The sequence below is a fragment of the Asterias rubens genome, chromosome 21 (assembly GCF_902459465.1).
Source record: "Asterias rubens chromosome 21, eAstRub1.3, whole genome shotgun sequence".
NCBI classification, from domain to species: Eukaryota; Metazoa; Echinodermata; class Asteroidea; order Forcipulatida; family Asteriidae; genus Asterias; species Asterias rubens.
The window spans coordinates 10,033,288-10,056,122 of NC_047082.1; the positions used below are offsets into that span (position 1 = coordinate 10,033,288).

The 22,835-nt window shown below is 39.9% G+C and overlaps 2 protein-coding genes across 6 annotated transcripts in view; one reads left to right on the forward strand and one right to left on the reverse strand.

Moving 5' to 3' along the window:
• The window catches only part of LOC117304596, a 26,023-nt gene extending 14,234 nt beyond the window's left edge, over window positions 1-11,789 (reverse strand). The window contains exons 1-2 of one of the 2 annotated variants that reach the window (XM_033789132.1): window positions 11,760-11,789; window positions 9,002-9,101 (exon numbers count right to left, since the gene is read on the reverse strand). The gene's annotated coding sequence lies outside the window, so the exon portion shown is untranslated. Of the gene's footprint in view, window positions 1-832; window positions 901-9,001; window positions 9,102-11,759 lie in introns of those variants that run through there. The other variant, XM_033789133.1, reaches the window with a different exon arrangement.
• LOC117304597 (poly(U)-specific endoribonuclease-like) lies at window positions 989-21,090 on the forward strand. Of its 4 annotated transcripts, none has more exons than XM_033789137.1 (8): window positions 989-1,154; window positions 14,438-14,616; window positions 16,181-16,309; window positions 16,816-16,929; window positions 17,553-17,739; window positions 18,354-18,553; window positions 18,788-19,008; window positions 20,174-21,090. In XM_033789137.1, the coding sequence occupies exons 2-8, from the start codon at window positions 14,517-14,519 to the stop codon at window positions 20,396-20,398; spliced, it is 1,176 nt and encodes a 391-aa protein (XP_033645028.1). In that variant the 5' UTR covers window positions 989-1,154; window positions 14,438-14,516; the 3' UTR covers window positions 20,399-21,090. The 4 variants fall into 4 exon arrangements, with proteins under 4 accessions (XP_033645028.1, XP_033645026.1, XP_033645029.1 ...); XM_033789135.1 differs by lacking the exon at window positions 989-1,154 and adding an exon at window positions 11,898-12,006 and having other exon boundaries at window positions 14,543-14,616; XM_033789138.1 differs by lacking the exon at window positions 989-1,154 and adding an exon at window positions 11,925-12,006.
• The last annotated feature ends 1,745 nt before the right edge of the window (window positions 21,091-22,835 follow it).

Consider the following 22,835-nt stretch of genomic DNA (forward strand, 5'->3'; position numbering starts at 1 on the left):
GTTTCACTTTTTTTTTCTTCTTCCGAGTTTCGTCAAAGAAATATACTTTTTCCTGGCCAATCAGAATTTGACCTTCAAGAGAAGGTTTGATGCTAAATGCTAATGGAACAAGAGTGAGTGGACCAGAAAATAAAGTGACAATATCTGGACTGGAAGCCCACCTAATAGTCGGGATTAAAAAATTATGACACATCTAGCAGGAGTAAACTTTAACGTCAACAAGACAACCTTTTGAAATATCCAACAAGAATTTGTACAGAAGCTAGACTTGTCCTTCTAATCAATGCTCCATAAACAACGATCATGCCATTCTATGTACATGTACTATACATGATGTAGCCTACACCAGTGCATGGGAGAAGTTCAAGGGCTGTCATGACTGTAGGACACACGCATACGTACTGTACTAAATTGTAAAGAAAATTGCAATTCACACGACAACAATTTAACTGGGGTCCCTTGCTTATTTTTAGCATGGTTAAATAAGATTAGCAATGTTTGACAAGATTTTGCAAGAGAACTTGATGAAAGAGAAAATTGTTGTCCTTTCACATGAGGTACATTTTGTAAAATGTTACAACCACGCTACAATTTAGCAAGGGACCCTTGCTAAATTGCTGTAATGTGAGAGGGGCTTAAGACACACAATACCCAACCATAGTAGACACTAGACAGTATCCACAAACTTAAACCATAGATTTACATCGCTAATATTCCACCCAACAGTGCCTCATACATGTATCTCATGTACACATTAATTTAATAGAGGGAGATTTTCCAATAATTATAAACCAAAATGACTGAAGTGTATAGAGAGCAGTTTGGTACTCACCGAACATCCGACAGTACAATGTACATGTATAACAGCATGATTCTCTGCATAATGAGCAACCAATAAAAAATGTCTAATGTACGGAGAATATATCCATACAAAGTTGACCTATGAACATCCAATAACTCAGCATACACTGTGCATAAAAATATTGTCTCCTTACGACCGATAAGCCTTGCTGCAGGCTCCAAGTACACTCCAGCTACACAGAACGTCTTGAGTGGGAGACTATAGAGCATGAATAACACAACAATCCTAAACATGAGTCATGTGATGCATAACAACATCATCAATCAGTGACACCGTGCAGAACCCAGCCCAGGTAAGATCACATTGAAGTAGGATAGTGAACACAGCAGTACAAGGAAGACACAGCCTAGCACAATACCACTGTAGACGGCATTGTGTCTTATACCATAGTCCACAATACATCAGTGCATCTTATATCATCAACAGTCAGTCACATGTAATTTCACATCCTGCCTCTAAATGTCAGCAATAGACAGTGTAGATATACCTAGAATGACAGGTCGAGTCTGCAGTACACATTACAGAGTACACACAGTGAGTGAATCACAATCAACTAGCAAGGATGACTGTGGCCTACATGAAGTGTGTTGGTTTTGTAGATATCCTCAAGGTATCAGAGAACAACTCCACAACACTGCTAATATAATAACAACAAACCGCTAAGCCTTTTACAGTGTACATGTAGGGCCAATTTCATAATAGCCTGTAAGCACAAAAACTTGCTAAGCACAGAAAAGCATTGCTTAAAGGCAGTGGATACTATTGGTATTTACTCAAAATAATTATTAGCATAAAACCTTACTTGGTAACGAGTAATGGGGAGAGGTTGATAGAATAAAACATTGTGAGAAACGGCTCCCTCTGAATGATGTAGTTTTTGAGAAAGAAGTAATTTGCCATGAGTTTGATTTCGAGACCTCAGAATTAGATTTTGAGGTCTCGAAATTAAGCATCTGATAGCACACAACTTTGTGTGACATGGATGTTTTTTCTTGCATTATTACATGTATCTCGCAACTTCGACGACCAATTGAGCTCAAATTTTCACAGGTTTGATATTTGATGCATACGTTGAGATACACCAAGTGAGGAGACTGGTCTTTGACAATGACCACCAGTGTCCAGGGTCTTTAAAAAAAAAGGAACAAAAGAAGAAGGGAAAAAAAACACAGATTACCAGCCAAAATTACTTTTTAAAAGTTTATTGTTGTGACTGGCCATGTGGTGCCCCTCTCAATGTTTGCTCAGCACAGAAATTTGGCACACAGTACTTTCTGCTTTTGAAACAGTTTTATGAGATTGGGCTTAGAACTTAATTTCACAAAGCTGCATTTTTAAAGCAGAACATGATCATATTGCTTGACAGTTTTCTGATTTAAAAAAAAAAAAAAAAAAAAATCAGCCTGTCATCAGTCACATTGGTACATCTGGAATGGTTTTTGGCTTAATTTATAGTAAGCATAATTGTATTGTGTTCTTAGAATCTTAGCTAATTTTTGCACAGTTGCAGGAAGTATAAACCGCTCTTATTGTAGACCTGGCAGTTTGCCTGTAAATTGCCCTTTGTGACATAGGCTAAGGAAGAAATCCAAAGGTCCAACAAGACAGTACAAAGGATGTAGTATACAACATACAAGAAACTTCACATTAAACACGTGACAGTACATGTAATGACTTATCCTGTCAATGGGGGGGGGGTGGTTGGGTGAGCGCTGGGTAGGGATTAACCCAACATGTTCTACTCACACAACAATGAGAAATCTGTTCTTGTGGCAGCCAAAACACGCTTTTTCCTAAATCACTTTTGACAGCCTAAAATAATCCAGCCCAAGGTCAAGAAAACACAATTCGCCCTCGAAGATGACAGGAACTCTTCAAGTTGACACTAACTGTGGTCATCAGGCAGCGTCAATACGCATAGACAAACACGCGTGTGTCTTTTCATCTCCAACCCACCACCCTAACAAGGATCTTTCCTTCCTGTCTGAATGCACCCTGCCCAACGTTTCCTCTCTCTCACAGAGATCACAATCAAACTAAATATTCGCTTTCCCTCCTCGATTCACAATTGTGCCACTTAAAATTTGCATATGATCATAACAAGCACCCACTCTAATTAGTGACTGTTAAAGGCACTGGACACTAATTTGGTAATACAGTACTCACAATAATTGTTAGCATAAAAACTTACTTGGTAACGAGCTATGGAGAGCTTTTGATAGTATTATAAAACCAAACATTGTAAGAAACTGCTCCCTCTAAAGTAACCTAGTTTTTGAGAAAGAGGTATTATACATAAGAAAGACTTCAGACCTGAAGCCTTTTTCTTGCATCTGAAAGCACACAAATGAGCAACAAGGGTGTTTTTTTTTTTATTACTCTCTTGCATTTTTGATGACCAATCGAGTCAAAATGTTCACAGAATTGTTATGTTTTTGCATACAAAACTATCAGGTTTTAACACGACAGTGTAAATGTACATTATGTACACTATTTCTTTCTTCCTTTGCTGATTGCTTTACTTCTTTCGAGAAAACTGCACGTCTCAAGGAGGTTTTGAGAAAAATCCCGAAATCAGCGAAAATCCTGAGTAATCACATTGTATCAAAATGTATGCAATACACTGCAACAATCATGCAACAGCAGGCCTTACATGCAGGCAACAAAGGCAATAGGAGACTTTCCAACGCTAGGTGGCAGCATACATACCGGGTAAATTTCCATTGTTTACGTAGTTCTGAACATGCGCATAATTCTGAGAACAATGGATTTACCCGGTAAGTCTGCTGCCCTCTATCGTCCCAGAAAGTCTCCCATTGCCTCCCTGCACCCTGGTCATTGCCTCAGTGCCTTTGAAATGCTCACAGTAGCAATTTACAATTTCCTTGTAAGGAGCAAATGCCTTGGTGCCCTTGCCCTTTCAAAAACGAAGCATTTTATACATGTAGGCCTTCAACAGACGATACAGTACACTGCCACTGGCATTCTCCATGGAATTAGCAAGATCTTAGATTATGATCTTAGAGATGAGTAAGGGAGAGACTCGATGCCCCCCCCCCACCCCCTGAGCAGGGGCTATATCATAACATAGAGCAATGCATGATCACAGTATGAGATCCAATATTATTTACATTATTGCACCAACTGTATTCCTACCACACAAAACGCTAGCATTAGCAACAGTGTCATGTCTACGCCGTGACATCATTCATAGGAAGTGTGCAGGTATGCATGGTTGGTACACGCGGTCAGCAGTTACTTCATACAACCAGCTCTATGATACAACGTGTAACCAGCTGACATTACAAGTATAAGATCTTTATCAGAAAAATAATGATAAGCAACTCCCGAGTTTCAGCCCTGAATCTTTAAGCATACTTTTGGTGTACAATACATTTAGGTAGGAATTGTACCACGGAGGAATTATTTGTTTTAAACCCATTGGACACTTTTGGTAAACAGTATTGTCAAAGGCCCACACTTCGTGTATCACAACTTATATATATAATAACAAGCCTATGAAAATTTAGGCTCAATCGGTTATCGGAGTCGGGAGAAAATATGGGAAAACCCACCCTTGTTTCCGCACGTTTCACCGTGTCATGACATGTGTTTTAAAAAATCTGTAATTCTCGCTATCAATTGTTTTAATGTTTTCTCAAAAAGTAAAGCATTTCATGGAACAATATTTCAAGAGAAGTCTTTCACCATTACCTTCTGTAAACCCTGTAAATTATTTGTAAATCTGTGAACTGTTTGTTTGTTTTCTGTTCCGAAAGTGTTTAATGGCTTTAAAAGCACTTGACACTATTGGTAGTTACTCATGTGACAGGTATAAAACAGGCCCCCCTTATTTTTTTGGTTTAATCAACTTTAGTTTCCTCCTTTAACTAATTCTTTTGTTAATCGAGCGCCCTCAACGTCAGGTTTTCGGGTGCTCCGATAATTCCTATGAAGACAGACAGCCGTGATAACTGTATTTCGCTTGTCTTCATATTTCAGGTAAATTTCCCCTTTTTGTATTATATATTTCTATTTCTAAAGTTGTTTAAGTTGTTTATCTAAGCTTGCTTTTCATAATACATGAGTTTGAAAAGTTGATGTCTAGTAGAATCTGCCATTTATGCTCTAGCTTGGTTTTCGTTTTGTAAATAATTATTATTGCATAGCATTTCAAGATGGCGCGGCCCAGAAAGCCGTGGCGGGAACCGCTATTGTGTTTAAATCGTGTTCTCATATGAAGTGTTTTGATTATTTATTTGCTCTTGTGCATTCATTTATTTTAAGTAACGTTGACAAGATTTATTGTTCAGTGTTTAGGTTATCCGATAATTCCTATGAAGACAGACAGCCGTGATAACTGTATTTCGCTTGTCTTCATATTTCAGATATATAATAAAACAGAGAAGCCGATTCCTCAGAAGTATTATTCTCAACGACCTATTATTTAAATGCGTGTCACACTCATAACAGTTGCTTCCATAAAAACTTACTTGAGAAAGAAGTAATTTCTCACTAAATAATTTTAGTTGATTTGAGACCTCAGCTGAGGTCTCAAAATCAAGTATCTGAAAGCACACAACTTGTGTGACAAGGATGTGTTTTTTCTTTCATTATTTTCTCGCAACTTCCCTGTCTAATTAAAATCATATCTTCACAGGTTTGTTATTTTATGCATCATATTATGTTGAGATACATCAAGTGAGAAGATTTGTCTTTGACAATTACCAAATTATCCAATTACATGTTGAAAAGCAGGGCTTGAATTTTACACTGAACCACAGCCCCCGAGGCCAGTGATTCTACCTTTGGGCCAGTAAACTCAGGACCCGACTAATAACTAGTATCTCTCTGATTTTCAAGTGTTGACTTCAAGTCTCGTAATATTTTTCCATTATGTCAGTATCAATGTACATGATTCACCTATAATCTTCCTTTGATTGGCCAAGTGGTAACATGTTTTTTTTATTTTGTCAACACCATACAATGTAATACATGCAGATGTTAAATTTGCACCTAGGACAAAGATTATATATATATTTTTTTTACCCACACACCGATGTGTGTTACCACTGTTTACTCAGTTAGTACATGTACTACACAAGTTCTTGGCGAATTAATCACAAGCATATTACTCGGGTGAGATTCGAACCCAGGTACATTACATCCAAACCTCTTTCCAGCTTAAAATCGTGGATGCTGCAAACTTTTCAAAAGACATACGTAAAATAATATCTCACAGGCCCTTTCCGGAAGACAATAATAAGGAAAGTTTCTGTTTGTCCCTTCGGTACCATCTCGAGGCTTGAATAAGGATGTTGTGACTGGAGGGAAATTAGAGTTCATTAGCCAAACCTTATGGACCCATCGTTTCCTAAGCAAATATTTGCATTTGGTTTACAATTGACGGATTGTTTTGGTAATACTCTGTCAGGCATTTCAGGTCTCCCACGATGAGGAGTTGTCGTTTGTGACCAATTTCTTTTAAACTGTGGCCATCCGTAGTTTGGTTTTGTTTGTCCTCTCTTGAGGGGGGTGGGGTGGAGAGGAGTAATTAATCTTATCTCGAGCAGATTTGGCTCTTAATTACCTGTGTGGGTTGGTCTGCAAAACAGGACAAGGAAGGGGGAAAACATGGTTTAGATCTTGAAGTTAATCGTTGATAAACTGAAGCTAATAACAAAAACAGGCTGCATGTAGCTTTACTGAATCCATCTTTATATCCACGTACAAATAGCTGGGGCACGTCTTGTACAGCTAGTGCTTTAAATTGAGGTCACATTTCATGAATAAAATTATTTGAAAAATCACCTTTCATAGAGCAAAACCTTTTTGGAACTTCCAAAAGAGCATCTCCATTGGAAAATCTTCAAGTTTATATAGGAAACTGTTGAAGGGGCACAAGGGCCAACGACAGAGCCCATGGGCTCTGGGTAATTCCAGGCATGCCACCAAAACCCAATGGAAATGTCCTTGTTTGCTTAGTCTGTTCCAGCTTCCATCTCAAGAAAGTCTTCTCTGTATTACAGCATTTATCTCGAAATGGAAATGTCCTTGTTTGCTTAGTCTGTTCCAGCTTCCATCTAAAGACATTCTTCTCTGTATTACAGCATTTATCTCGAAATGGAAATGTCCTTGTTTGCTTAGTCTGTTCCAGCTTCCGTCTAAAGACATTCTTCTCTGTATTACAGCATTTATCTCGAAATGGAAATGTCTTTGTTTGCTTAGTCTGTTCCAGCTTCCATCTAAAGACAGTCTTCTCTGTATTACAGCATTTATCTCGAAATGTAAAATCATCTTCTCAGCACAAAAAAAATATAGCTAAGCACAAACAATTTATACTTACCAGAACAAGGTAACCAGCGGCCGATTTCACGGAACACTAGGATTAATCCCAACTCGAGTTAGGACGAGCAACCCGTCTTAACTTAGGATGGGTTCAATGCGTCCTACATATTTGGATACGGAACTGAACCCGTCCTAAGTCCTTAGATGATTCCTAAGTTAGGAAGAGTTTGGTGAAATCGACGGCTGCCAAACTACCACATGTCACATTTACCAATGTTAATGGTATCCTACAAATTTTCAAGCAATAGGCTACTGTCTGCTCAAGCAACTTTATGAAATTGAGTAATACATATATATCGAGTACATGTAACTCTGAGACAGAAAGTGTATACCTGAAACTGGAGTCTAAGCAACAAACTTCAACTCAATGCTGAACTTAAAGAGCCTAATTCACAGACAAGAGCTCTGAAGAAGGGCCAGAGTCAGTATGATTTAAGGTGAAGAAAACTTGCCAAAACTTGCCGTTATGGGAAATCACTTACCAATGTTGCCGATGATAGATCTTTAAAATGAAGCAGATAAATCAATCTCTCAAAAATTTGGTTACGCTTCCATCAGGCATCCGTAAAGGAAGACAATCTTAAATTAAGTCTTCTGGTTCGCTTAATATGCAGTTATTAAATCAGTTGATAAACGTAATCCATGTGCTGAGCATCTTTCTTTGTGTCGACACCGAACATTGTGTTCCTGAATCCTGACAAGGAAATGTTAATCTCTCTCTACAGTATGTGACTACCCTACACAGTTCCTACTGCTAACTGAGCCAGTGCAACATGAATACAACACTACTCTACACAGCACATACTGCTACTGAGCAAATGCAACATGAATATGCATGTTATGCAAATTAATCATTACAGCCGAGACATGAGACTTATGAGGTGGTGACACAACACCTTTCAGAACTTCTCAAAAACCACCGAGAATATTGTAAACAATGAACAGAACTTGGCATTCATCAGTCGTTATGCACTACAACCTCACAAAGAGATAAGAAGACGACTCGTTGAGGCCCCGAGACCACAGCCAGTGACTCAACCATATCCCCACATATGACAGCCAGGTTTTCTCAGAGAAGACAAGACGTAAAAGTATGACAGGAAATCATTCGGAGCAGCTGAAATTGAACCTTTCAACTAGGAGAAACTCCACAAATTGGGGTTTCCTCTTGAGCGCTCTCCCAGCGGGTCTGGGGTTCTTTCTTGGGGAGTCGCTTCTTGGAGATGCGCTGGGCATCTGCCCCAGTTATCTTGTCCATTGTTGAGAGAAATGTATCTAGTGAACAATGGACATCTATTACAATCGACCAAAGCATCTTCATGAGGTCACAATGCAACAGGCTTTGAACTTTCCTAAGACAAAAAAAAGGTCTTCTTGCCAAGTCATTGGCTGTGTCCCTCAAAGCATTTATATAGTTGAAGCATTTAAAAAAAAAGTATATATTCCTTATATAATGTACCCAACATCAAGATTCAAGAAAAGAAAAAAAACCACACAAATAACATTTCTTGCCCATCTGACAACACCATTCAGGGACTGTGAAGTAGTTATTCCGTACGACATAAAACAAAACAGCCTCAATTTCCTTTTTGGTTCATGGGTTTGATCAGGACTGTGTTCAGGGAGTACAAACGAATACAAGATATATATGCACTATGAAAACAGTCTAGAGGGTACAGTGGAAGACTCCGAAGGGAGCAATAAATATTGGCCACCAAAGACCACTGACAGACTGCTGACTTAAAATAAAAGCTATGGCTTGTTGATCTAAACAATATTGGTCTACTTTACCTTCTTGCTATCTACCAGGTATGTTTCATTCTTCTTGGGGCGAATAACTCAAGATCTGCACTGAGGCAAACGTCTTCAGGCCTGAACTAAGTAGGTCATTCTGAAGGGATACAAACAGTGTTTACATAAAGTTGTGATCAATTAATAATTTTTCCAAACTAACATGACATTTCTGTGTGATACAACATTGCCCTGTAGGAAAAGGACTGGCCTAGTGTATGATTGTACATTGTATTATTCCATTCAGCATTCAGGATCATATGATGCTGTCACTGATTTGTAAGAATACTACCAACAATTATTTCTCTGCATTGTGAGAATGATAATTGCTACGTATTGTATCTCGGTTTTCCCCAAGAATAATTCAAAACTTAAGGGGAATTTGGACCAACATTTGGGAAGTTTGGCCAAATTATGCCGAGCTGAAAAGAGGTGTTCAGAATGTTTTCTGTTTTGTGTTTATGCTCGTTTTAAGTGCCCATGTCTGAGTAGTGTGTATTCTGAAGCATGTACCTCACCTCAAAGGGTAAACATTTTCTATCACAAACTGATACTGTCTAAGAATATGTTTACAGGAACACCATGTATTTTGTACTTGGCTACATTGTATGATTGTAGATTTGTTCTGATCTGAGACTGTATATTGTTCAATTGCTGCAGAGTAGACATGGTAGTAGATGTAGATATCTAGCGTATCATCACCTTGCTCTAAAAACTTTTACCAGGAACATAACCCCTGGACGGAAAAAAAAAATCAGACAATCAAACATATTGAGAAATAAAATGTAAAATGACAATCTCTGTTCTTCTTTTTTACTTTCTTCTTAGAGATGAACTGAACTTTGAATTCCTGATCCCAAACTCCCTAAGGGTTTCCGACAATGACTTTGGAAAAAATCCAATCGCACATGTCAATATTAGGCTGTACTCTGATGAAAGAGCAGCTAACTGAGCGCAAAAAACACTTGTCATAGCAGTGGGATAGTAGTAGAGTCACACACAACATCAGATATGACAAGATCTTCATACCGTCTTCGCAAAATTACATTTCACTAGGGAGAGTATGTGTGCTGTTGAGACAATGAATCGACGTTTATATTCGAAAACGGCCTCGCCCTCAAAGTCTGTGACATAACGAGCATGTGTTCCTGACAACATTGTAGGAAGTAATGGTATTGTATTCCATGTAGATTTTGAGACGCAGAGTGACTATTTTTGACTGACAGCTGTTTTGTTTCTGTTGTTCTTGCTGAAAATATACAGTTTGCGCAATGTTTTTTTCTGTTTAAATTTGGGACAAGTTGCTACATTGGAGGCCTACAATGCTCAATTATCCTCCACTCTTACATGTATGCCACTTCAGATGTTGAACATTAAATTTCCCATTTGTTTTCTTTACTTTAATTTTAAGTGAGTTCAAAAATTATAACACTGTAATGTATCAAATTGACCCCCAAAACACCATAAATGGTTAAAATTAACATTAATTGTAACAAAACTTCGCGGGTTTACTAGAGAAACAAGTTGATCCAGTTGGACTAGAAAGTCAAACTAAGCAGTGTTTGGCTGACATTTAGACTGATTGCTGGTTAAAGACACTCGACACTATTGGTTATTGTCAAAGAATAGTCTTCTCACTTAGTGTATCTCAACAAAATGCATAAAATAACAAACCTTTGAAAATTTGAGCTCAATTGGTCATCCATGTTGCGAGATAATAATGAAAGAAAGATTACCCTTGTCACAAAAAGTTGTGTGCTTTTAGATGCTTTATTTCGAGATCTCAAATTCTAAATCTGAGGTCTCTAAATCAAATTCGCGGAAAATTACTTCTTTCTCGAAAACAACTCCACTTCAGAGGGAGCCGTTTCTCACAATGTTTTATACTACCAATCTCTCTCCATTACTCATTACCAAGTAAGGTTTTATGCAATTAATTATTTTGAGTAATTACCAATAGTGTCCACTGCTTTTAACTTAAGTCTAATGTAAACTCTCATCCACTTGAACTTACCTAACACTCTATTTCTAGCTTGACTTTACATTACATGTAGTTTGACAAACCATCAATTTTAATAGCGGATATGAATTTTGTTATTCCAATTTTTACAATGTGCCTACTGAAGCGGCTCGAGTTTGACATTCCAGACATGAAGATGTAACAATACACCCAAAAAGTCAAGGTTATAAACTTATTACCAAGCAATGCTGAACTCCCCAACCATAACCTGTGACTACTCCCAACATCAAACAATCTCTAAGTTTGTTTTGTAACAGACGTTCAACCAATTAAATTGTTTTTTTTTGTTAAAGGCACTGGACACGTTTGGTGATTGTCAAAGAGACCAGTATTCTCACTTGGTGTATCCCAACATAAAATAAAAAATCTGAGAAAATGTATGTCTGTACAGACATGGTACAGACAATGCACAATGACGTCCTCTACCAAGTGCCAGGCCGGCAGGGCAGGGGTAAATTGCATTGGCGTGTGCATGGAGGTAGAAGTGCTAGCTATAGCAATAGATATTGATGATATGATAAGATACTAAATAGACCAATAAAATAGTGCAAAGAAAGTACGCAGGGCTCCTTCCCTTTCTTGGCCCAACGGCCTATCTCTCTCCAGGAGGTGAAATCATTTTTAGAATATCTCTGTACTCACCTATTGCAACCCTACCTAGTCCAACGCAAAATGTTGTTAACTACGAACTAATTTCCAACTAAAATCTCAGTGAAAACATAAATTTTATTTACTCACCAACTAACTTGACAGCTTGCTCACACACACACAATACTGCAGTCATCCAGCAATGTATAGCTGGTAATCATCAAAAACACGTGAAAACAGCTGAGAATCACACACATCTCAGTCAGAGTACCAGTGAATGGTCTTTAATAAACAAAATAGTAGCCCGATCTTGGTTGGAAAGGCATCGAAAGTTGAACCAGCAGTGCCCCATGTCGTTGAGAAAAAGAAAAGAAGAAGCAGAAAAAGCAGTTGCCGGGTTAGTTCATTTGTATCTTGACGATTTCTTTCGATGTATTTTTTTTTAGGTAGGAAATGCTCACATTATTGGGCGGACAAAACCGCAGAGAAAGGCTACGTGTGCTTAAAGAAAGCCCAGCATGACAATTTTGGGCGCTCCATAAATCCATAGGAGGGGGGGGGGGGGGGGGTAAGTAAGAAAAGTGTACAAAATAACACACACCTCATCTCGTAAAGGTATGTAATTGTGTGGTTTATATGATTAATGACCACAGTTTCAGTCTTTGTCAACTATATTATTATTTTAAACCCAATCAAAAAATAAATATCCAAAAAATGAACTCGCCGAAATTCACTTTCGCGACAAGTAGAATGGGTCATTTTAAGTCAAACTTCACATTTAATGAATAATGAGACCAATGAAATAATATGGAGTTTTTCTTAATTATCTGACTTGTTCACTGAAATACTTATTCCATGCTTATTCTAACAGCAGGACTGAAGTTTCTGTGATGAAGCGATGTGTTGGGGAACATAATGTTCCCCAACACATCATCGCATACTGTTCATCACAGAAACCAGTGCAGGGACGAGAAGGGCAATATTATTCTGCTGCGATGAAACTAAAGTGCTATTCACACGACAGCACTTTAACTGGGGTCTATTGCTTGATGTTAGCATGGTTGCAAAATGTAGCAATGTTTAACCGTGGAGGAATAAATTTTGCAACTGCAGAACTTAGTCACTAGACAATTTTTACATGCTATAATTTAGCAAGGGCCCCCTGCTAAATTGCTCTTGTCAAAGAGGGGCTTAAACCCACAGGACCGTCTGAAGACTCTTAGCCTACTTTAATGAGCGGTGTTTTCCACACTGACATTAAAATCTCAACCAGTGCCATCATCAACGCGGCATTCCCACACCCGGTGTATGGAAAATCCACCGTGTCAGCCCAGATGAAATTTTAATATTCAAACACAAGAGGGCGCTATATATTAGTCTACTGTTCGAGGTGCCCTACCTCACTTTATGTGTGCGTTCGTTTGGCTTCCCTGGGTCGACCCTGGACTGCCCCGGTGCGTTCGAATAGCTTTGACGTCATTCCAGGGGCTCACCCGGGTCAGCCCCCAGTGCCCTGATTGTGGAGTGGGTCACTTGGGGGCTGGCCCATGTTCATGACGTCACTACGAGAGCGGTGAGTGGTCGTTCGTTTAGCTCCCCTCAGGGGCTCACCCGAGTGAGCACCGAGGGGCGGGTAGACAGGGAAGCTAAACAACGCCCCCTATAAATGCCTTTTATTTTTTTATGCATTTGAAACGGCGAACAAATTTGTGCAACAAGGGTGTTCTTTCTTTCTTTATTTCGTTGCAACTTCGATGACAAACTGAGTCCAAATGTTCACAGACGTGTTAAATATGTTATGCATGTTCAATTGGGATACACCAAGTGAGAATACTGGTCTTTGAAGATTACCAAAGGTGTCCAGTGTCTTTAAGGTTTGCTTTTGATATTCCCAACATTTATCTGATAGTTTTCATGGATACCTTCAATCAACCGTGTTCTAAACTGAACCGAAGTCGCTATAGCTAGAATGACACATACGCCCTTCTGCACATTCTTCCAGCAATGTTTCAAATGCCTTCTTTTGTTCCTCGCATACCATCCATTCGGAATGCTTTTGATAACGCGATCACTATGCATGATCTTTTGCCTGCTGTACAACTGTCGCAGGCAAAATGTCCGGCTACACACCTTTGTTCCGACAACCCTTCGTTCCGACATCCCAATATTTTCCTAGTCCTAACCCTATAACCCTAACCCTAACCCTAACCCTAATCCTAGCATGTAAATCAAGTGGGGTTGTTGGAACATTGGGGCGTCAACAAAGGGTGTCGGAACATAGGGGTGTTGGAATTACTGGGGTGTCGGAAGACAGTTTTATGGAGCTGTATGTAGTATTTGAAACTTTGCATGGTGGAAGTATAAACTATGAGAGTTTTCCTATGTAACACCTTGTGAATATCTCCCTTGTTGAGTATTGCGGTTCTTCCAACACTACTCATGGGCCCAATTTCATGGCTCTGCTTACCGCCGAATTCTGCGCTTACGAACACGATTCCCCGGCTTACGTGCAAGCGCCGAATTTCTGCGCTAGCCTTGTAAGCGTAGAATACCTAGTCACGTGAAGTACGCACGCGCAGAAGCCAAAATTCGCCGCTAACCCGTGCAATACGCTTGCCGTAAGCACAGAATTCCATGCTTCCGTAAGCGCCGATTTTGTGCTTACGGTAAGCAGAGCCATGAAATAGGGCCGTGTACTACTCAAAAAGAGATGCAGCTGTCTAGTTACATTATTGTGATCATCACAATGTCCGATGTTAATGGCCGATTATATTGGGATTAAAATGATAACAACATTGTAATGTGAACGAATCTTCTAATTTTTAAAGACTATAAGTCCTTCAAGTATTATCATTGCGTCATCATTGGGGAGTGAATCTCTATAAATACCGAGTTCTGGAGGGATTTATGGACAAGCGTCATTTCACCACCAGGCCAGTGTGTCGTCATCAACCGAAAATGAAAGTGTTTGCTTTGGTCTGCGTTGCACTCCTACTGTCTTTGTCAGGTAGGTTTAAAGACAGTGGATACTATTGGTAATAATTGTCAAAGACCAATATTCTCACTTGGTGCATCCCAATTTTAAAGTAGGCTATAACAAACCTGGAAATTGAGAACTCAATAATTGGTCATCGCAGTTGTAAGATGAAAGAGTAATTGCACAAATTTGTATGCTTTCAGATGCATAATGAAAGGTTGCAGACCTGAAGTGAGACCCGCTCTCTCTTAAAAACTACGTGAGCCGTTTCTCAATTTGTTTATAATATCAACATTTCTCCATTGCTCGTTACCAAGGAAGTTTGTATGCTAACATCTATTTTGAGTAGTTGCCAAAAGTGACCGGTGCTTTTAACATTTGAATTATACTAAGTAACTTTACGATTGCCGACCATTCTTACACCTTGTTATTTGCAACTATAGGTCGGGATATGAATAATATTTCCTTTCTACTGTATTTTCACCATGTTTTTATGCATTATTATTCAAAAAATGGCGAAGATTATGTTATTGGCCTAATTACCAGTGTTGACAGTACTATTTGCTTATAATTATTACCCCCATTAAATTCCAGCTCACATGTTATTTTCACTGCCGACACGTTATGCTCGCCATGTGCCCTTCTTATACCATGTCTTATTTAAAATTCCTACCCTTTGGGTGTGCAGAGCTTATGCAATGACGTCATACAGCCGCCATCTTAGAGGTAAACTGATGATAAAACAATCATAATATGGAAAATTTGCACATCATTTGTAGGTGCGGCGCACAGGATTGACTAATGGAAAATGCCCCGTTGACCCCTAAGCGGGGGCACCCTACCCAAATGACGTAAAGGACCATTGTTTCTTCCCTTTTTTGCCCAACCTAATCAAAAGTGTATTTCCCTTCATAACACAATATGGCTCGCGAAGTTGTGTTCATCTTCCCTATAGAAGTGCGGCATCGTTGGTGCCGATCCCCTTTCTTGAAATGCCTCTTCCCGATTCTTCAGTCCATTTTTATTCACGCTTCGCCTGTACCAGCGTACTGGTGCCATTGTTATGGAATTACGGTGGCCCCACCACCCCACCCGTGTGTGTTGCCCCCATAGTGGTCTTTATGTCATAATACTGAACAACGTAGATTCAAACAAAGGGCACTAACAAACGAAACTTTTACACAGTTCGCAGTATGGGGGACAGAAATACCGCAGGGAAATCTGTCCCCATGAGATTGTGTCCCCCACATCATTTACAGGGCAAACTGTATCAAATCAAACTACTTCTGTAGCGCCCTCTTTTGAGTCATCCTCCTTTAGCACTTTGATTTCCCATAATAATTATCAGGCGAACAGTCGGCAGTCACCACCTCCCTCTCGTTTGAATCCCCCGCCTGCATCACATCCTGTAGCCTTTAGTCAAGGGTTTCGTAGCTTGGAGAGCACCGACCACAGGCGACTGGCGTGCGTGGTCTCCTGCTCAGTCACCCCATCCCAGTAAGCCACGAAGGCCATGCTACATATCCTGCAGCGTGATTCCCGTTCAAACTGCTGTTTATGTTTTGTTTTTGAATGTTCTATCTGTATACTATAGGAGCTGCTAGTTCATCATGCTACAATCGATGTGGTAACAGTTACAGCGGATCTTATTCTTGCCAGTGTAACTCTAATTGCGCCCGATACAGAGATTGCTGTAGTGACTATGTCCTGCACTGTCAACTCGGTAAGTCAAAGGGACTGCACAATGATGATGAATTATATTTATGTATTAAATGGAAGCCTTTGGAACGCTAGGTACGTTCGATTAGCTTCCCTGGGTCGACCCCGCGGTGCTCACTCCGGTGAGCCCCTGACGAGAGCTAATCGAACGGTCACACTCGCCCTCTCATGGTGACGTCATGCACCTCGGGTCACCCCCAAGTGACCCACTCCACAAGGAGGGCACTAGGGGTAACCAGGGTGAGCCCCTGGAATGAAGTCAAAGCTATTCGAACGCACCGGGGAAGACCGGCGTCGACCCAGGGAAGCTAAACGAACGCACACATTGTTTATGACCTGAGCATGCACACATTACCAAGAACAAAGGATTTGACCTGCTAGTGCGGCCACCAAGATGTCCCAAAAGTCACCTGTAATTTCATAAAGCTGCATAATTCACACAAAGTTTCCTTAAAATCTTCTACCATTTCCCAACTGCCCAAAGATGTTTATGATTATATAATTCCACAGGTTCCTGTCAGGGACGTTGCGAGACCAGCTACGACGGTAGCAAACCTTGTCAATGTAACACGTCATGTGATCGGTACGGTGATTGCTGTGTGGACTACGAAACCCAGTGCTCTGGTAAGTTAGTCATTAGGGAGGATTAGCTGCACGCATATACACGTTACGCGAGCAAAAACGTGAACGTGAACGTGAGCAAATTTTGTTGTAAAAATCTCACGTTTTAGGCAAACGTGAAGTTACCACTTTTTACGTCAGGTACGTACGTGCAGACGTCATACGTGAGCATGCAATAAGTCAAAAGTGGTGACCTAGAAACAACACATTTTGTTTGACGTTCACGTTCACGTTTTTGCGAATTGCTCGCGTAACGTGCAGTTAAACCTCCCTATTGCTTCCACACAATAACACTATAGGCCCAATTTCAAAGCGCTGCTTAACGGTAAGCAAATTTTCCTGCTTACTGTAGCAGAACAAAATTGCTAAGGTGTAAATAATTTCACATGTTAGCAGGAAAATTAGGCGACCATCTTTTTCGCGTTCAAAAAAGTGGGTAAGTGTGTGTATTGCTTATCACACTGTCACGACCGGGACTCCAACCCACACTTTGCTGGTCAGTACCATCAGAGCTATGTGACACGGGAGGTGTGAGAGTTCATAATTCCATGTGCAGCCAAATAAAGCTTTAAAGCTTGTTAAAAATATTTGTTTAAACAAATTGTATTTTTGTACCGTTCCCACAGGTGACAGTCCCGTTGTTACATCAGCACCAAGTAACCCCGGGGATGGCAGCGCCCCAACCGACATGGACGAGTTTGCCACTGCCGTGTGGAACGCCGATGTCAACCGCTTGAGCAGCTCCGACTACTCCATGAATGTAGGAACTTACATCAGTAACTCCGGAGCCAAACAAGACGTCTCCAGCAACCCGTAAGAAACTATAGTCAATTATAATAATAACAAAAGTCAGATTCCCTGGTGGTTTATGTATACTTGTTACAGAATTGGTATAAAAAACCAAAAATCGTGAAGATCACAGATTTACATTTTGCACGGTCTAATGATGATGAAAGTGTTATATTAATTTTTGATGAGACCTAAATAATATAAATTCGCATTTGGAGTTTATCTATCAGGGAGCGTTTTATTCATTTTTGTTTTGGCATCGATGCAATGCAAAACTTGTAATGGTTTTTCACTATTCTCTCGTGACCCAGATGGCCGATCGATCTTGAACTTCTACAGGTTTGTCATTTTACGTATATTATGGTGGAATACATAAAGTGCTTACACTGCCAGCAACTTTTTTTGCTAGCAAAACCAATTATGTAATGTTCCTTTAATATTAAAAAGTCGCCTCTCCTGTCTGCTGCTTCCCTGACTGTACCGTAAACTGGTCACACGGCAAATACAGGATATAAATATGGCTTCTGACTGGCACCCCTGAACACATAAATTGAGACCCGGTGTTTTAGACTCATCCGGAACAACTGGGAAGCACTTGTTTTTAATTCTTAACACTTTTCTCCCCAAATCTAACAAAGGATGTTCACATCTGTAAACACCGCCTTCTTTCAGCGTGACACCTACAAGACTCTAATTAGCCTCTTTGATAACTACATCACCTCCCAAGGTCAATCTGAGGTCACCACGGCACTTGAGCAAGCTGAACAAGATGCCTTCATGGACGCCATGTTTGATACCACTGTAATGAGTATTGCCTACCAGTACGTCAAATCATTGGGTGAGTAAGGCCACGCCCATGTTCACAATTGGTTTTTTAATAAGCTGCCGTAAAATCTCTGTCGCGTTCCCAACCGTTCCGTACATCAATGGATACGGGTTCACAATGACAAACAAAGAGCCCGACTGTTTTGCCCTTCAAGTCTCGTTCTAGTTTATTGAGAAATAGTTTTAAGTCAGAGAATAGGCTCTCGTCCACTATTATCCTCAACCTCTCTATATCCTCTCCGTGCAGGTTATTACTCTACTTTATCTCAGTACAAGGAGTTTGTACGCGGTCTTATATTCACTCCCTACACACGCAAGGCATCCAAGGATACCTCCGGCTTTGAGCATGTCTTCACTGGAGAGTTCTCAGACAGCTCGTCCGTGTCTGGATTCCACAACTGGGTCCGCATGTACCTTCTCGAACAAGAAGGGGTCATGAACTACTATGGATACATGAATATTCAAGAGGTAGGTCAAGAACGGCCCAATTTCATAAAGCCCGTATTAAGCACACATAAGAAACAGGTTGCCAGCCAAAATTACATTAAGTTGGCATTGTTGTGACTCACGGGTGCCCCACTTAACTTTCGCTTACCAAAGAAATTTGTCAAGCAGTATTTTCTGCTTAACAGCTTAATGAAGTTGAGCCCAGGTTGGTTTGTGTACGCTATGTCCGATCTAAAACATAAGGAGCCACCCCATAACGCTTATCAAATTCAAATTTTGGGGCATACAAACTGAAACGTATTTACGTAAACACATTTACTTCGAAGTGAAATGTTTCTCAAAATGCTTACTTAAAGTTATTATTGACATCAATAAATTGCCATAAAAGTGATAACCGAATAATATATACTTTCCCTTTAAATACTGATTGACTGGTTGACATGGACTGTGACATCGTAAGATAAGACTTAATACAATGATAAACCCATCTAAGTCGGTATTAGTTTGAAATGGCACATTGTGTTGTTCACACGATTAATAGATAAAAAGATACAGGAATTTGTTTAATTGACAATGATATCTATAGAGTTTAACACGCAAACGTCACTGACAGGAGAGGTGTCAATTGATTTTTATCACAAAGAACCGTTTCCGTTGATTTTGATAATAGGGAGGTTTCGCACGCGATACGCTACGCATTATACGAGTGTAATCTACATACGTGTAGCAAGCAGGACATCAGTGTCGTCTGCACGTATAGCGGATGGCGAGTAGCGTATGACGTCATAATGATGACGTATCCGTCGCACTAACCGTATCTGTTCGCATGCGCCCCTATCTAATAACTTTACGAGTTGTCTTTATGTAATAATGCGAGATTATTTCCTCTCCGTATGACACAAGAAGCATTGAGTGGTCATTGATGCAATAAGTTAATGAATATGATTAATATGATTATACTTCTAGTAAGGAAACCACAGATGCCACATAGATTAGGAGTGCTCTAGGTCGAACCAAATAAATTTTGATTTCAGACGGACGAACTGAACATACCTACATTGGCTCGGCTCATTGAGATCGACGCCTGAAACCAACGCGCTCCCGAGTCGTTCCGAACGTCTGCAACAGTCGATATTCGACTTCTACAACAACTGTTGACATTATTTTGTTGTTTCTCTGTTTACAGCCAAACCAGATACTGTACCAGTTTGAATGGGAAAACCGCGTCAAGCCAATTACTTCGATCATGCATGGCGTCAGCCCCGAGTTTGAAATGGCCATCTTCTCCACGTGTTTCCTGACCCGACGCAACGCCGTATGTGACATGACGATCAATGGCGGCAGTGCTTCCGTCCAGACGTGGGACTACAACGGCGCCGATGTCTTCGGCTCTGCATACTTCATTGCTTAAACAAAAATAAAATTCTCCAAGTTGAGCTCAGTTTGAGCTTTCAAAGTTGATTTAAAATGATATTCTGATGGCCCTTTTCATATCCACGGCCTCGGCTTTGGATTCGGCTTTAGGTTCCGTTCTATCGTACGTCTGAAGCCCTGAGCACGTACTCAATTCCAAAGCACGTGCAAATATTCAAAACAACCGCGGGCCAAGCTAGCCTTAGCCGAATCTGGAGCCGTGGTTTCGAAAAGGGTCAAAGCTAAAATATCATGCGTCATCTTCTTCCAGCAAACACGGGACGGTCGACTTGGTATATCAACGGACGACTTGTCTTTTACGAACGGTCGAAGTGTCTTACCAATACCAGTTGACTTGCCTCACCGGACGACCTGTCGAATTAATCAACAGACGAATCGTCTGGTTTTACATTCGTTAATAATTTGAATATTTCACGTAATGTTTAATTTTGAATCTGTTTGGGTTGAAGTAAGTATACCACTGTCAACCCTTCAAAATAATAATATATCCATAAAAGAGTCGTCTGGCGACTCGATCCAAGCAATGGTAACACTATTAAACTGCAAACTACAACTCTTTCCAGTGTGCTCAATAAAGTGCATGGAGTCAAACTCCCTGGTAATAATCCTTCGTATTGCCAACTTTCAGAATAACAATAATGCAGGTATTAAATCAGAATTAAATAATCAACTGAAGAAATATTGTGTTGTGTCCGGGGTGTCTATTGTGTCATAAATCCACTGTAGGCCACGCCCCACTTCACACAACCCGTCTCAAAATGATTACCACCCAAATTCAATGAAATATTATACTGTCTCTATAGCTACCGGGCAATCTCGGTGGTCTAGTTGGTACGACACTGCTCTAGAATTGCAAAGGTCGTGGGTTCGCGAGTTATATATATGCCTGTGATTTTTTTCACAGGAACCAGGAAAGTACTGAGTTTACAGTGCTCTACACACATCGGTGTATATGGGTAATACCAAAATTAATATTCTTTATCCCCGATGCAAATTTAACATCTATTAAAACAAAAAATATGTTGCCGTTCATTTATGTATCAGACAAACACAATCGAATCTGGAAAATACCGTCCGTCTGTTTATTCACACAAAATTAACATGGAACTTACAAAGTTGGATGAACACTTTGCATAATAATATAATAATATGGAATACATAAAGCAGACGGTAGACTTGTAGACAAGTCGTTCAATGTCTGTCGCGGTGACTACCGTAACTATATCGAGATACTGCTCGCGAGACAACTTCTCTCCTCAAAGAGAGCAGTAGTCATGAGACTTGCATGGCCACTCCATGGCAAAAAAGCCCAACTCGATTTGTTTGTTTGTTTGTTGACATAAAATATTTCTTTGAAAATTGAGGCCGTTTTTGCCATTTTAAAGTTTCAAAGGCATGTCCAATCCTCGGCCCTGTTAACAATCCTGAAGTTAACACCTTCGCCCGTTTTTATGGCAACACAGCGTTTTATCTGTACTTGTGTTTTCTACAAATGTTTCGAATTTGGACTGTTTTACTATGGAAGGGCTAAGCAGTATAGTCTCACGCTACAGCAGAGATAGCGAGATAGTTACGAGAGTGTCGTTTCGCTATCATCGCGACAGACATTTAACGACTTGTGGCAGAAGCCTAAGCAGAGGGCAACAGGAACCGCGCAATATTATAGGCCATTTTCCAATCCACGGCTTCGGCTTTGCTTCGGGCTCCGTTCTCTCATCTGAAGCCCTGAGCACGTACGCAAAGCACGCGAAAATTGTCAAAACGACCGCGGGGCCAAGCTAGCCTGAGCCGAATCTGGAGTTGAAGCCGCGTGGTTTGCAAAAGGGCCATACTTCGTGTTGGTTCCCTTAGACACAGAATAAGAAGCGCACATGTACACAATAATAATACTGCATAATACTAATAAACTTTCACAGTAGGAATATTTCTTTGTACAAAAATGAAATAAAAGTAAACATAAACCTATAATATAATAATAACTATAATAATAGAATTCGTGGAATTCGTTATTAATATCGTTAATGTAATGACAATGATTTTTATTTATTTTATTTTTTTCTTAATCCTCTCTTTATAAAAAAAAACAATAAATAGAATCATATCCTATTCTAACTGAAAATTTAAAACGTTCCATTAAGCAGAAAATTTTCAGAACTATCGCAGCATAACAGTCTTAGCTTATTGGACATTTTACTCCTTATAATTTGGATTAAATAAACAATAACAAATAAGTAACATTCCCTTACTTATGTCACTTCTAAAAATTCACTTAAGTTAGAACCCAGCAACCCTAAATGTGCCCGTCGAACTCTATATTTCACCAATAGAGGGCCTGTTTCACCTGTCTGAACAATTACTCACTCAAGTTAGGCTCGTCCAAACTATAGTTCATTCAAGTCGGACCCATCTCACTC

Bases quoted from the DNA above. Each gene is read 5' to 3' on its own strand.
- LOC117304597 (XM_033789135.1), top strand. From the start codon at position 11,960: ATGTCGTTGAGAAAAAGAAAAGAAGAAGCAGAAAAAGCAGTTGCCGG. The intron at 14,617-16,180 runs GTAGGTTTAAAG...TGTATACTATAG, and splicing joins ACTCCTACTGTCTTTGTCAG to GAGCTGCTAGTTCATCATGC. The intron at 16,930-17,552 runs GTAAGTTAGTCA...CCGTTCCCACAG, and splicing joins CTACGAAACCCAGTGCTCTG to GTGACAGTCCCGTTGTTACA.